This window comes from Trachymyrmex cornetzi, unplaced genomic scaffold (assembly GCF_001594075.2).
Source record: "Trachymyrmex cornetzi isolate Tcor2-1 unplaced genomic scaffold, Tcor1.1 scaffold1399, whole genome shotgun sequence".
Classification (NCBI taxonomy): Eukaryota; Metazoa; Arthropoda; class Insecta; order Hymenoptera; family Formicidae; genus Trachymyrmex; species Trachymyrmex cornetzi.
The window spans coordinates 23,464-40,114 of NW_017295981.1; the positions used below are offsets into that span (position 1 = coordinate 23,464).

At 37.2% G+C, this 16,651-nt stretch overlaps 1 protein-coding gene across 5 annotated transcripts in view; it reads right to left on the reverse strand.

Moving 5' to 3' along the window:
* Positions 1 to 1,155: 1,155 nt before the first annotated feature.
* cac (calcium voltage-gated channel subunit cacophony) overlaps positions 1,156 to 16,651 on the reverse strand; it is a 266,619-nt gene continuing 251,123 nt past the window's right edge. For 4 of the 5 annotated variants that reach the window (XM_018523049.1, XM_018523052.1, XM_018523051.1 and 1 more), the window contains 7 exons: positions 12,584 to 12,795; positions 11,898 to 12,252; positions 9,533 to 9,663; positions 8,447 to 8,625; positions 7,860 to 7,892; positions 5,549 to 6,071; positions 1,156 to 3,262 (listed from right to left, as the gene is read on the reverse strand). In XM_018523049.1, the coding sequence (XP_018378551.1) occupies positions 3,223 to 3,262; positions 5,549 to 6,071; positions 7,860 to 7,892; positions 8,447 to 8,625; positions 9,533 to 9,663; positions 11,898 to 12,252; positions 12,584 to 12,795 (1,473 nt within the window). In that variant the 3' untranslated portion in view covers positions 1,156 to 3,222. The remainder of the gene's footprint in view (positions 3,263 to 5,548; positions 6,072 to 7,859; positions 7,893 to 8,446; positions 8,626 to 9,532; positions 9,664 to 11,897; positions 12,253 to 12,583; positions 12,796 to 16,651) is intronic. The other variant, XM_018523053.1, reaches the window with a different exon arrangement.

A 16,651-nucleotide genomic window follows, 5' to 3' on the forward strand; every position in this document is an offset into this window, starting at 1 on the left:
TCTTATTATATATTGTTGAATTTTTAATCGCTGAATAATACAAACAATTTCGATGATTAACGCCCGTTCATTCACCAAGGATCTTTATATGCCGATCACGTTGGAAAATCAATCATTCTTTCTTTTTTTCACTTCATTCTTTCTTCCTATGTGAATTTTTCCGTTGCATGCATACATTTTTTCGAATTAGCTACTTACATTAATTATACATTACGTAGTGGCAATATTTATTTTGACTTAGCCGATACACGAAAATTACGCAAACAAGTACAGAACAGCGCATTTGAAATCAATCGAAACATTTAAGAAACGAAGTAAGTCAGCTGTTTCTTCCAACATTTTTCTCAAAGCTATTTTTGACAACAAAAATAAATAAATATAAAAATAAAAGTAGCGAAACAAGAATAAAATGCTTTGTAAAGAAATATATTATCTGATGACATGATTATCGTAATGGCCGAATTGCCTCGCTTCTCAAACTTATCGATTCAATTATCTTACATCCATTCACTCAGTCTTCCGCTTTCTTTCCCTCTCTTTCGCTCACCGGATATATACATTTACTTACGTACAGATATATCGTAATATTTATACGTGTCGCAGGGAAAAAAAAAAGAAACGTACGTTTATGTACACCTACGTATTCTCGTGTGTGTTTCCTTAAAACACCTCGATTGGCAGTATGTTAAAAATGTCTTTATGTATAATATAATGATTCTCTTCTTTTTTTTTATTACGTACTCACACGTACGTTTTTTATTACGTACTCACTCTTTTCGGATACGTGTGCTTGTTTAGCAAGCTCTCGTTTTGCGAATGATTCTCTCGAGTTTTCTCTATTTTTTTTTACTCTCTTATCGTCCGTCGTATAAACGTACGATTGACGACGAAGTTTGAAGACAAATTAATTATGTAAAGTGATGTTTCTCGTTTATTTTTCACGAATCGCGCGCGCTTCGATAATTAGCACACTTATTGTTAATATTACAGTAATGATAGTAAACAGCGTTAGTAGCGACGATAGTAGAATAGTTTAGTAATAGTAGTGTAGTAATAGAATAATAGTAGTAGTGATAGTAGTAGCAGCAATAGTAGTAGTAATAGTAACAGTAATAGTAGTGGTAGTAGCGGTAATAAATCGTAATATAGTAGTAATGGTAGTAGCAGTAGTTAGTAATAGTGTAATAGTAGAGTGAAGTAGCTGTTTTTCATCTCTTTTTCTGCAGGTGTTAATTTAATAACGGTATTAGCAGTGATAAGTAATAAGTATTGTAATTCAATTATACGCAGTAATTTACAGGAGTGCTTTTGAAAACTGTATGGTAAGAATTATTTATCTCTCCGCGTCATTGATTCTCTTTCTGTCTTTCCCTTTTACGCGTCTCCCCCCCCCCCAACAAATTATTCACCCTTCTCACCCCGTATTCCAATTGTGCATTTCTCGATCGTGATCCTCATTTCCTGAACTTTTTACCAGTCACTGTTGATTGGCACTAATTGCGAAGCAACATCCGCGCGAATTAACGACGACATTTACGTTCGCTTTCTTCTTCCTTCTGTTTCTTGAGTTTACCCTTACAATAACTACAATCGTCTCGCATTTTGATTTCACAAGAACCGCGACTGTGAACAAGATTGGTATCTCGTAACGGTTCTTTCGCGTCTCTCTCTCTCTCTCTCTCTCTCTCTCTCTCTCTCTCTCGGCGAAGCGATTTCTAATTATTCGCATTTTATTAGGATCTTGAGTTCATGGGATTTTGTCAATGGCAAAATGGAGGTGACCTAAATCCTGGCAGAATTATTAGAATCTTTTGTTTCGACTTTCAATCTAATTTCTAATCCTATTAATTCTTTTCTCATTGGTTTGTTTATTCATTAGGAAATACCCGCTTGGCAGTCCGTTCTGTTCGCACGGCTGAATTTCCCGACGAATCGTCCAACGATGCTTACAGCGAAGCGAAGAAATACAAAACAGATTTTCAGATTTCAAAATAAAACATCGCCATTTCAAATTATTTTGTTTAATTTTTTAGTTTTCAAAATTGAAAGTGACGATGTAAACCTTATCAAATCCTGAAACTATATAACTACCATTTCGTCTTTCCATTCTCTCGCTTCAGTCTCCCTCAATTGTCCTTCAATTGTCGTCGTTGAACAATTAACATTATTTAATCGGCGCTTTCACGAGTGGAAGTGGAATGATTCGGTACATCAGTCGCGATTTCTGACTAATTATGGGGGAAGGGGGTTTTCTTATGCATGCACGCACAAGATCATACGAACATACATACATACATAAATGCACACGCACGTAAGAGAACGTTTCGTGGTGATCACAGCGCAATTCGGGCGTTCGATGAGTCTCTCCTCCGGAAAATTGTATAAAAAGTAAGTCTTCCTCGAGACGGTCTTCATTCGATCAAGCCGAGGTAAGATCGAAATATTAACTCGCGAATATAATATCGGAGGATTTCGAGCTCTCCTGGAACGTCCGCTCATTAATCAATCACTGTCATTCACGACGAGTTTCACTGCAACCTACCACCTTGTCTCTCGACGTAGACGTCGCTCGCGATCTCGAGAGATCCATCTTCGCTTCATCATGCGTCGTTCGCACCAATATAGAGCGTCTTCGACTACAGCGATTGAATAGAATTTATCTTTCAAATCCCTCGCATCAGGCGATCGTTCGTTCCCGATACTTTTGACCCGATCTCCAGGCTCCAAAATCGGATCTTCGAGATTCATCGAGCTCAGCCATTTGATTGCACCTCGATCAATTCGTAGAATCGCGTACGTCGCACTCTTCCTCGTTCGCGGATTCATGCGACGTCAATATATGAGTGATAGTTCTGCCGATTTCTCCTGTGCGCGAGAAATCGATTTCTATATAGTATTTGCTGACCCTGTTCGGTCGCCGTGTTTAGCCACCGGAAATCGCTCCGAACAATCGTCCGCCTGGAATCGTTTGCCTTGTTTTCAATTCTCTTAGATCTCTTTCGCCGCAATGCCGTAACTGGAACAACTCCTTCATGAAGCTATTCTTCGGCCAGTCGAAATCTGGAGGAAACCTCCAGGAGCTTCGAGCTCGTCGACTGCGGTTCTTCCATTACTTTCATATCGAAATCAACGCGCGTCCCACGTGGACGACTATCATGCACAAACCCTGAGACGCCTGGGGGCGTCCACGTCACCGGACCACCGTCCAGGGTCCCACTTTGGCTAGCACCAATCGTCCTCGTCACTGTCCGAGTGCCTCGACCTGCTCAAAAACATTATTCGTTTAATCAGAACTCGTTATTATAGTTATAAGCGAAGTGGATAGATTACACAGCCACACAAAAAAAATTTTTTTTTCGACCTGGGTGTCTGACTATGTATACTGTATGTTTTTGGGGTCGCTGAATCCGAATCCGAGGTCGGTTTAACCCCAGCACGTCAGGGTTTGGCCATAACCTCAAAAAACATTCTAAAATCCACTAAAATCGTTAAACCCGATAATCTCAAACGATTTTAAACCTAAAACCCGATAACCCATCGACTCTTCAACTGAATTCATAACCCCATAACCCTATAAACCTATAACTCCATAACCTTATGACCCCATAACTCTGTACTGAAACAGTAAACTGGTAAATACTGAAACTGTTGAACTCTGTATAACCCTATATAACATTTATAGGACCGTCAGCATTAGTATTACCCAATGTACATCGCGGGGAGGTTGCATGAACGGATTTTGTACATCATACAGCCCTTATAAGGGCTGTTTTGACATAAAAACAAAGCTTTAGTCTTTTATTGAGCTGTATCGCGTTCTCTTGTTTTCAAATGATCTGTGCAATGATCTGTGCGCAACAAAAATCTGCCATCATGTTAACGTCCCATCGTCCCTGATACCGAGTTTCCATGACCTTAATATCTTGATGGAATCGTTCTTCACTAAAGTCCCCAAGGTTCTCAGGAAATGTATCAAGGTGGGAATCAAGAAAATGGAGTTTCAAATTCATGTTACATTTAAGCTTCTGAAAGTCAGAAATCATTTTTTCAACTATTTGTTTATAATGGGGCTTTTTTTTATTCCCGAGGAAATTTTGAGTAACTGCTTTGAAGCTTGGCCAGGCGTTTTTTTCTTTCTGATTCATTGTGCTAGTTAAAGCAGTATCTCGGAACATCGTCCTGATCTGAGGGCCATCGAAAACCCCTTTTTTCAATTTTGCCTCAGACAATTTCGGAAATTTGTCAACGAGATATCCGAAGTAGGCTCCAGATTGATCGAGCGCTTTAACAAATTGCTTCATTATATCAAGCTTGATGTGAAGGGGAGGGATAAGAATTTTGCTTGGATCAACTAGGGATTCGTGGATGACAAATAGTTATAAACAAATAGTTATAAACAAATAGTTGAAAAAATGATTTCGGACTTTCAGAAGCTTAAATGTAACATGAATTTAAAACTCCATTTTCTTGATTCCCACCTTGATATATTTCCTGAGAACCTTGGGGACTTTAGTGAAGAACAGGGAGAACGATTCCACCAAGATATTAAGGTCATGGAAACTCGGTATCAGGGACGATGGGACGTTAACATGATGGCAGATTTTTGTTGGACGCTAAAGAGAGAATCGACGGAAAGTTGGAAACGAAAGCGTACTTCATTGCACAGATCATTTGAAAACAAGAGAACGCGATACAGCTCAAAAAAAGACTAAAGCTTTGTTTTTATGTCAAAACAGCTCTTATAAGGGCTGTATGATGTACAAAATCCGTTCATGCAACCTCCCCGCGGTGTACATTGGGTAATACTAATGCTGACGGTCCTACAAATGTTATATAGGGTTATACAGAGTTCAACAGTTTCAGTATTTACCAGTTTACTGTTTCAGTACAGAGTTATGGGGTCATAAGGTTATGGGGTTATAGGTTTATAGGCTTATGGGATTATGAATTCAGTTGAAGAGTCGATGAGTTACCGGGTTTTAGGTTTAAAATCGTTTGAGAATATCGGGTTTAACGATTTTAGTGGATTTTGGAGTGTTTTTTGAGGTTATGGCCAAACCCTGACGTGCTGGGGTTAAACCGACCTCGGATTCGGATTCAGCGACCCCAAAAACATACAGTATACATAAGGTGCGTTCCGTATCGCGCATGATGCATCCATTGTCCTTGTTTAACATTTGGTAAGCAACAAGGATAAACGATGCATTATGCGCATCATGCGAGAAACGGAACGCACCCATAGTCAAATACCCAGGCCGAAAAAAAAATTTTTCTTTGTGTGGCTGTGTTATGTATTTAAAAAATGTGTTGACAAGTGGATTAAGACAATTGTAAACTATATAATCTAGTAAAATCAATGAACTTTAGAATATAAGCTTCTATTGTATAACTTTTAACGACACTGTCGTTAAGAGTTACAGAATAGAGGTCTTAAAAAAAATACTTTAAGAAAAAGTAGACAAAAATTAAGAAATAGTAAGAATAATTAATTGTAATAATGATAAAAAATAAGGTTATTCGAAATAGAGATGGTAAAATCTTCTTCTACCTAGGTGCTCTTTGCTTGGATTGCGGTTGTGGTTTGTAACCGTTGGGCACCGGGCTGGGCAGTAAACGACCGCGGCCGATCGCGACAGCCTGCTCGAAGCTCAACGGATGATGACTCGACTGCATGGAAGGTGGAATGTGCGACGGCGGATGTGGATGCTGCAGAACATGACCGGATACAGGTCCCACTGGCACGTGGGTCAGTCCACTCGGTGCCACGCCATGCGGTCCGTGAGTAGGCGAGGCATTCAGCTTGGGAAAGTTGATGTTGGTCGGTTTCAGCTGTAGGGTCGATGGCTTGTTCGGCGTCGGGGGCAGCCGACGACCCTGGCCTCTTCTCGCGACCAGCACCGGATAGCTGTGTTGATGCGGATGATGGCGATGATGACGCGGACGACCACTGCCTATCGGGCTCGGGCTCCTCGAACGCTGCTCCAGACTCGTCGTGCCATAATGGCCACCACGTTCGATCCTGTGAACCGGACTTGGTGACCTGGCCGGACTCGTCGACGCGCTCCATGGACCTAATAATTACGCTTATTAAAATCTTCTGTCTGTACTGTGTACGCGTGGCACAATCGTTGCGGCGGGGCTTTTTCGACACACGGCGCAAGGGTTGCTCGACAAGTAACTCGTAAGCATGTGTTGAAAAGCCATTAGGAACCCGATACGGATATTGGGGACCGGACAATTTTCGGATGTTACCAATTTTCAATATTACTGATCGTTCGATTGTCTAATTAAAGGACTTACGATGAAATAAAATTAATCTAGATTCAATCACTCGGTCTCTGTGCGAAATTCGAAGAGCTCGATTTATCGGAAAGGATTCAGGATTGACGAATAAATGACTATTAATATAATGTAGCTCTATTAATATTGATTAATCCTTTAGGACTAATTATTATTTCTTTTTCAAGGAAGAATATCAACTATATTTATTAAATGTGTAGTAATGAAAACTTAATTTAATAATGGAGTACATTTCTGTAATATTTTTCTTATTTCTACATTTTGCGAAATTAATCATTATGACTCGTAATATAATTTTTGAAAATTAATAAAAAAATATCAAATAATATGTGCTAGTTATCTTGAAATTATCAAATCCGAAGGAGGATTAATGCAACATGCTTGTAGTATTTCGTGTTTGTAATGCTGTGAAATCACTCGAATCGGTATAATGCAAACACATGTCGGTGTCGGTGCTCTAAATATTAACTGTGTTCAAATTCTATGAGGCATCTAACGTAGCATGCGCATACATTCTACGATACTAATTATTAAATTACGGGTGCATCAATAATCGTGACAATTTTATAACAGTTGCGTTATCTTAACAGTGTGCAAAATCCTCTATCTTTCTAATTCTTGCAGACAAACTAAATTATGCTCAATATATTGTAGCGTTTTATAATTCATATCGTTACGCCCGAGCGCCATTTATGAATTCACTTCCATACGCGGTAATGAAAGAAATTGATTTAGGCGATCGTAATGATATCATGTGGAATTCCATGAAACACAACAGAACATAATTTAACGGAATGCGACGACTAATGATTGAAAAAGCTGTGAACAACGCGTACGAAATCCGCGTAGATTTTCAGATGACTTTTTGTTTATTATTTAATTGTTTATCAATTCTAAAAATGATGATTTTTGCTTCATATCACGGTCTCGTATCAATCAAGTACCATATATTGTGAAGAGACACAAGGACGTAACAATATAATTATTTAAAAAGTAGGATTTCAAACTAATTAAACACGCTGATGTGTAAAAACACGATTGACATATAAATGTTGTCTTTTAAATCATATATACCGCGTTAACTATTTATATAAAATAAGATTTGTGGATTGTATTTAAGAACTGAACACACTATGAAAATAATTACACATTAACATATTAACATATTATAGTAACGATCCAATATAGGATATACTACCTACAACGATCGATTAGTCAATTTTCTTGATTGATAAAGCTACTTGACAATCTCAACGGCGTTTCTAATGTAAAAAGCATCGAGTAACAATCAGAAAAGAAACGCTTTTGATGAAAACGTGTTGAACATTGATGCTATATTAGTGTTGTACATATTAATTGTTTGAAAACTTCTACTGCGTTGACATTTCGTGATGTCTTTTGCATGTGTTTGTGTGTGAGTATACGTGTGAATGCGTATCATTGTAAAACGGAACGAAGAAATAGTGAAAGCCAAACGATCGTATTGATTATGTAGTAACATCATAATTGCATCGTGGAGACAAGGGAATGAAGAAGAGGAGAGTTGTGAAAGAAATTACCATCGTCGTAATAGTCGCAGTGGTCGTAATAGTCTGTGTAGGCGCATAACAGAACAGAACGAAGAAACGTATTACATCGAGTATCACACAGAGCTTTTCTGCCTCGAGTAAAATCAACATTATAGCAACATTCATGTTTTTTTATAAAACCGTGACCACGAACTCTCTTTCGTTGCTTCCGCTGAACGCCAAACAGATTGTAATCTAACTACAAAATTTAGCAATTGACAATTTTCAAGAATGCAATAGAACGGTAAATAAATAATGGCGCTATTTTTTTAGTGACTTCTGAAACGATAAATATATCACCAAGCCGGTTGGAGATAATCATAATCAATAATAATTAATAATAATTATATAATAGAAATAACACCAAGAGAATGAAGGTATATCGGTGATACGGTGATAGAGTAAATACAAGGATGCTGTGTTCGCAGTATTCCAGGCTGATAAAAGACAACGAGATAGAAAAACCGGTTGGGGATGACTAACACGAAACAGAGTTCGCTGTCGTGGTTCCGTGAAAAAGACTTATCGTTGCACCGTCGTGGCTTTCGCTGGTCGGAATTATCGCCGGTACGTCGTACCTCGTATCCTATGCCGATGATTATATTGTGACGCATGGGGATGATGAGTGTGCCTTTGTATCTCGACGACGTTGCTAACGGTGTCGCTAAACCCTGGTCCGTCGTGGTAATGACCATGATGGTCGTACCGGCCTTGTCGCCTTGGCGATGGCGATCTAGGCATTATTGGCGAGTGTCTTCTGCAAATTATGACAACAACGAATGAGAAAATCACGACACGTCATGTAGTATGTATAAACCAGCTAATACGTTAGCCATGTCTATAACGATCAAGTATTGGAAAATCGAAGACATCAGTGTCTTTAAACATCGTCCTTAATTCAGTAGTTTGGAATATACTAAAGTTTAGTTTCCTCAAGTTTAATGTTATATATATAATATTTTACTGGAATATATCTTTCATTAATTTCTCATTTTATAGTTTGAAATACATTAGATTTTCGGATTTCATTCGTTTCTCAAACACAGTTCAAAAATTTGTGTTAAATTTAATACATCTCACGTGTCCTAAACGGTTCACTCAAATTTTTGTGTTAATTTGACATAAAATGAATACATTACTACAAATATTATGTACAACAGTTAATTCAAAAAACCGTGACATTGATACAATATATAAGCAAAACTATATGTTTTTCCAGTAAAATTAGCATTTATGATATGTTAAATTAATACGTATTTTATATTCATTTATTTTAGAATTTATGTTTTAAAATACATTATTTTTATGTTATTCCTTCACTTACTCAAAATTACGTTATTTTGACACTAAGAAACGTTAAATGCATTAATTTAACATAAAATATTTAAATAACATAATCATATTATATTAAATTAACATTCGAATACGTTAAAGATTCAACACAAAATTTTTTTAACAAGGACTTGAGTGGACCGGCTTTTAATACAAATACAATATTTTTACTGTATATTTTGGACTACAATTGGCTGTCAAATGATCCTTCTTTGGAATTCTTCGTACACATACGTATACGAATAAATTTGCACGCGATGTGTATGTATACATATATATAGCGTGACTTTTTTTTCTCGAAATTTTTTTTGTTTACATACTATACCCAATACCTTATACTTGGTGATCGTGAACGTCTAGAGAGGAGCGCCGAGGGATGCGGACGAAGGACTCTATCACCAGGATGCGTGAGACTCTCGAGGCTACCAGCACGCGAGTCGGACGGTATGACGTCTTGCAACTCCTAAACGAGAACAGACTTTCGACTTAGTAGTTTGTCTGCGTAATTCAGAATCGGATTGGGAATTGGGAAGTCGGGGTGTTGCCGGTTCTTTGTCTTTAGCAATATCGCGCTGTCGATTTGCGCGTTCCGAACAAGGAACTATTGTAACACGACTATCGAGATGCCTTTTGTCTCCGGAATTCAAAAGCAGACGCACGTTTGACTTATCATTTGGCTCATTTAGGTTAGAGACCTATGATTAATTAAATATTATTCATATGCATAATGTAGTGAGGAATACGAGCAATTTATAATAGATTAAAATCAAAGTAAGAATTGAATAAATTTAACTTATTTTTTTATTAATAAAATTAATAGCATTGGTAAAATTTTACATTGGCTACCAATTTTATTATCGCAAAATATCACAGTAATTTAATACTATGGTGATAATTACATCGATCAAGTACACGAGAAGAACACGAGATAAAATTTATGTGTAAAACGATACTTTTTTAGACACGTGCGATCTGCTTCTCTTTGTAATTTTTAGCGTACACTTTTGTGACTAACAAAGTTAAATATAGCTTCGCAAAAAGTCAGGAGAAATTAAGAGATAAGGCGGAATAAAAGTAATTTACACACAGAGATACATACATATGTGTGTGTTGAATGGCATGCAAATTAGAAAAGTCTCGCTCATGCACATGCATTCGGTAATAAGTTCCGATCGCTTAATTGGAAAAAGGAAAGTATCCGTTATCTTCGAGACGGGAGTCTCTCTCGCAAGAGTGTGCTATCTTACTTACTTACCAGGACGTGGACATAAAGAATCAAGATAAAACATTACAGATGAGGAGAACGAGGCAGTCGTGCGATCGTGTTGACTGCTTCGTTGCTCCAGCGATAATCCTAAGGCCGAAAGCAGCAAGGGACAAGGGGGTGGGAACTGTTCTATGCATCAACACGAGAAGAGTCGCTAAGACCTTTCGGGTGACACATGTGACTATTTCTCTATGTGGTGTTCACGCTAGAGCGTTGTCTTTCTAGGTGTTATTATTATTTACAGGAGCACTAACACTCAACGAAATCCAGATCGATTCGGCCAAGACCGATTCTTTCAGCGAACACTGAAGGAAATTTACACAATACTGATAAGTAGTGAGAGCACATGGTCCGTCCAATGCAAATTAAAATTTCGTCCAATTCTACTGCGAATCGGTCTTGAGCGCTTAAGATCACGACATCACGGGCAATACCTCTCGATCCGCGCCATATTTCTTGAATAATTATCCTTTCAGGATTGGAAAATTTAAAACTTGGATTGGTAGAGAATGGCTGGCTTATCTAAGACGATTCGTCCTAATCTAATTTAAACATAAATATTTTCGGTTTGTCTAGCGGGGGTTTAATTGTTTTTTGAAATCTAATTTCATACTAACTTTATCTAAGAGCGTACTTCATTTATCTAGATCTCATTACAAGAACTTTTTGGGAGAAGATCACATTTTCTAAAAATACTTTTGGTGACACAATTAATTACAATACTAAGTGCGAGATAGCATCCTAATTTAGACCAATGTAGCAGAGCAAATTCGCGATAATAGACGAAATTGTAATCTAGAATTATTTTCAGATAAAATAGAACAATCTACGTGATCTATATTCGATTACAGGATGTTTCTGAGTTTTAATCAATTTTCATTATATATATTAAATTATTAAAATTTTTACGCATTACAACCGATATCAACAGTAAATGCTTTGGCGTATAGACAAGGATATTTTGTACTATTAAAAAGAGACAAAAATAGTGATTTTAGTAGATGATGAAATATGAAATATTCTCTAATGCAAAAACCTGTTTTTATATTAAATAAATAAATTTAATAGAATAAAAATTGATATATTATTATTCAAAATCTATCAATTTTATAGTCAAAATGATCAAAGATAATGTCATGTTTTTTCAATCAAAATAACGTCAATTCCAGAAAAAAGACCAAAGATCTCAAAGAAATAAGAGCATTTCGGTTCAGAAACATCTTGTACTTGCTACAGAACTAACACATCTTAAACGTATCGTATACACGATTCGTATAATCACGATTAATGTGTGACCACATCTCGAGCGAGATAACGGACAGGGTCTTTTCCGGCTTCTTTTATCGCAATCTACTTCCGATAGGGTCAAGGGAGAGAGGACATTCTCGAACAACCGAGGAAAATCTTTTGATCTTGAACCGAGCCGACACCTTGTGGTAACGGATCGAGGAGCGAGGTGCGTAGGTGTTCTGGTGTTGGTAGTACGAGGGTGGTCGGTGGTCATGATGATGGTGATGGTGGTGGTGGTAGTATTGGTGATGGTCATAGTATTGATCATTGTCGGTATCGTAGTAGTATTGGTCGTGATGGTGATGGTCGTGGTAGTAGTTGTTTTGATCATCCCGCTGGGAGGGCACCTCGGCCAGCAATGGCTCTAGCTCGGGGGCGCGATCCTCGCCATTAACTACGAGTACAACCCCAGACCCACCCCCTCCCTGGCTACTCTCTCCGCTGCTGCCTAGTATATCGTACTGGCGAGACATCTTCCAGTTCACCTTTTTGTTTCTGAAATCAAAGTAATCGCTATCCTGGTATATTCTTGATAAAGAAATATGCTGACAATAAATAGACTAAACACATTACTAAACATAATAAAATTATTAACTCTTTCCCGTAATTTACGAAGCATCAATTTTGAAACCCATTAATCCAGTTATCGTGATACAATTATATGAATTCCGATTTTTCTATGTTGTTCCCTTGCTTCAAAAGTAATATAATTGAGTTTCTTCGAAAAACGGGAAAAAACTATTTTTTATATTATTATTTTATCTTATATGTTTTCTGTAATAATTTTTAATGCATTTTGCTTTGAAGCACATAAAAAACTGCATACCTGATGCTACGCTGACGTCTGTGCTCGGCGGCTGCGAGGACGCCTAGAGCCCCTTCCTCCTCATCCGTGTGGTCTCTGTGTCGTTCGTGCTTCACTTCTATGGCCGGTCGCATCACCGGTTCGAGGCTGTTCGCTCTACTTCCAGCTCCGTGATTATTTCCGGTGTGATTTACCGCCGCCATGTCCAGCAAGCAGTTGAAGAAGGCCGATGGCTAAATTGCGAAACGTGCGAAAGCACACTAGCTATCAGAGCTGATCGACAGGGATCTCATTTTTCGATCAACAATTTCTTTCTTTTCTTTTTTTTTTGCGCTTTTATTTCTTCATTTTTTTTTAGTTTCTTTGGCATATGTATATAAATAAACTATATATACATATATGTACAGGCACATACAGGCTTTTTTTCTTAGCGTTACCTCTCGTCGGTGGTCTCTCGAAAAATCGTGGTAGAATGTGAGACGCTTATAAAGATCGGAAGCATTCAAAGTCGAGAATCAACAGCGTAAAAAACGGTGAAAAAGATTCTCAGAATAAAGAGGCGGCCATGCTAGAGAAAAGGCATGCCGTGATGGTGCGTTTACTTGTGTCTATTTTACGGCGAATTCTTCCATATCTCGAACTACTGTATACGTTCGAGAGAACGTGTGTGAATGCAAGAATTGTAAAAAACAGTAGCGTAAACGGTATTGCAGCGGGGCAAATTTTGTATTGCGTCGCAAAGCCTGTATATGTTGATCGAGACTGTTATGTATATAAAAAAAAAAAAGAAAAAGAAATGTTATTCCCCTTTTTTCCCTCGTATACGAAAGTGTTACAAGTGGACACAAATGCGTTAGTAAGGAAACACGGTTAATCTTTTGAGAGACGTAATAGTACTGCAAGAATGCAATTGTTAGTAAGCATGCAAACGGGTGAAGTCCCGATGTTCTACCTTAGTTCTGCACATGTTTTATATATAAGCAGTAAATTATTTTAAACAATTTAGACGTTATAATAATAGAATTTTGTTTGTAACTTTTCTTATTGCATTTCTTAGTGTCGCAAGCTACTTGCGGATAATTTATTGTATTTTATATTATTATATTCGTGAGGTAGAACACGGATAGTTCATTCCGCAAAGATCATACAAATATGCCAAATAATCGTGGACAAAATTGAAATCGGCTGCTTGGTATGCAAAAAACGGGTCTAAGTAGAAATATATTCCAAGGTTGAGGACTCTGGAACATGCCGCTATATGAGATGTCTCAAAATCATTGTATTGTAATAACAATTATTTCAGCCTTTAATTTTCGTGAGAAACCGATAAATCTTTTATCATTTATCGCTTTAACAACTGCCATTTTTGGGACATCCTGCATATATCGGATGTTTATGTCAGTGCTTGCTAAATCTGTAAAAACAGGAGCTGTATCTATCGAAAGACACTTAGAATGCAAATAAACGAGGCGGATAAATCGTTTTTCATCTAATGAGCTACGAATTGCTTGTCACGAAAGGAAGTGATCATCAATGTTTACGAAGTATTTATCAACATTTACGGTATACTTTTCGTAAGCATCGTCGAACACGCTCGGTTGCTCGCTGTATTCGCGAATTACAGGAGCAATTTATAGAGATACTTGCAGATTTTGGTGGATAACTTATTCGCCAAAAGTTGAATATGTTGTTATTATATTGAAAGATACTTAGTTTACTATATCACAGATTCTTAAGATTGGTTTATCTTGTGTCAGTGCACGTTAACGCGTGTGCATGTGTTTATAATATAGAAAGTGTGTCAAATGACGTGTAACGTGTAACTGAAAGAGCGGAAAATTGCTCTAGTAGAAAGCGGAAAACTGTTCTAGTAGTAGAAAGCGATCGGATAAGTTGGGCAATACTACCAGTCTACTGCTGAAATCACTGATCAAAAAAGTGCCTATTAATCTCCTCTACACTACTGCGGTAAAACTCGTAAGAAACCAGAAAAAAAAAGAATCTTTTCGATAATAGCTAGCAGGAGCGTTATCATCAGCTGCCGCATTAACTTCGCACCGTAAGAAAAAGATATTTTTGAGATTATCTAGCATCTAAGAGAAGAGAAACAACAAATTTCAAGTATCAAATCTTCACAGCGTCTAAATTTACTTGCTTAGATATTAGATGATCCTGAATCTGTTTTCTTATTAAGATCAAGCGAGGCAATCGATATCCGCGTGTAACAATACAATGCAAAAATTTTCTAATAATAAAATTAATTATATGACTCATAAATAATTTTATTACTATTAATTAGGTATTCATTATTCCACCAATAGTTCAATGATAGCTCATAATCTTTTATTATTAGAAATTTTATATTATATTTAAACTTGTAACGAGCGCGAAGTTGAAATGCTTAGAGCAATGTGATTTCAATTTCTACTTTAAAAAGTTTGTATTGAGCTAAATAAAGGAGAGATATTTGTCAAACGCTCGTGAGCAAAATGGACAGTAGAATGAAAAGGAAGTATCTATGTCACGCTCTAAAAAAGTGGATATTGCCAAGCTATACGTTTAATTAATCGAAAAGAGGATTGCTTGGCAAGAAAAGAGTGTATAAGTCTAAGAGGCATTTATCGTAGATTGAGGCAAAAGGCGGGCTATATATATACGAATATACTATATACGTTCGAGAATCGATTATCTCATCGGGCTACTTCTCGCTCTAAATAGACTCAAGAAATGGAGCTCTATAAGGTAATTTACTTACACATAGCTATACGGTATTGCCGGTCGACAAAGAGCCGATTCTACACGCGCGTACACGTGCGTACGTAGCCACGTGTTACCCACGTGTCGGCAACAACACGACGACTAAACAACTCTGACAACGTATTACAATCATATATATCACTGTGGGAGCCGCTCGCACGCGCAGGACCTTGAAAGTTATATGGAGAAGAGATCATCTTCCCTTTGTGATATATAGATTGAAGTGAGAGCTATTCTTCGACGTTATCCTAAACTAGTTTTGATAAAAGGAAACGTGCGATTAGAAAAAGAAAGAAGCCTCTCCGTAGAAAGGCACTAAGTATCTAGAGACTAGCTCGTGTACGAGCCTGATTAAAGATCTATTAGGAATTACGTATCTAATATGATAAGTGCCTAAATAAGATAGACTAAAATGTATTGCCGTGTTAATGTATAATATGCGAAACAGCTATTCATTTTATCGCTACCTTTCATTGTTAATTAAATTTTCTATCTCTGTGTGGATATTTTACGTCCTTTATGCGCAATACAATGAATAAATTTATTTTATGAATTTCTTCAAAATGTACAAATATACATTTTTCTTAATTTCAAAACACGATTTTATAGCTCTTCATATATTATAATCTTAAATTTTTTCAAATATATGATAACTTAATCTCAGTCAGAAATGATAATAGAATCGATTCTATTATCATTTCTGACTAGGATATTACGTTGAAATTTTATATATATGTATATATATATGGGGCATTCTCCGCGTGTCGGAATCCCCTTCTGCCCATTTCATTTTTGACAGAATTCAACCAACCAGGGCTTAAAATTTTCGTTGGAGTGTCTACTTTTTAATGGCGTGTGGCCTTTTGTGAAAATTCAAAATGTCGGACTGGTGCAGCGCCGAGAATGAAAAAAGTATAAAAAATGAAGTATATATCTTTAAAAAAAAAATGCAAAAGTGACACTTCATTCGGATGATACTGTATACTGAGGAGTTTTCGAGGTTGCTGGTTCCGATTCTGAAGTCGAAATTGAGAAATTCAAAATGGCGGTATAGTTAAAAAATTCGAGTTCTATTTTGAAATTTTTACTTACTTCATAATTGAAATGGGAATATGATATTTTTACAAAATTTTTTAATTGATGAGTTTGTGGAAATGTCCAACTAACTCGAAGCTTCGTGGTCGGCCGCAGCGTTTCGTCCTGGTCCCACACTACTAGACTCATCAGTAAAGCCTGCGGCACACGATGCTTGTTTTCTTGCTGGATCGCTAGCTGAATTAGAATCTTACCATCGTATTGGCTGTGATACTGGGCACTGACAGCATCGCAGCC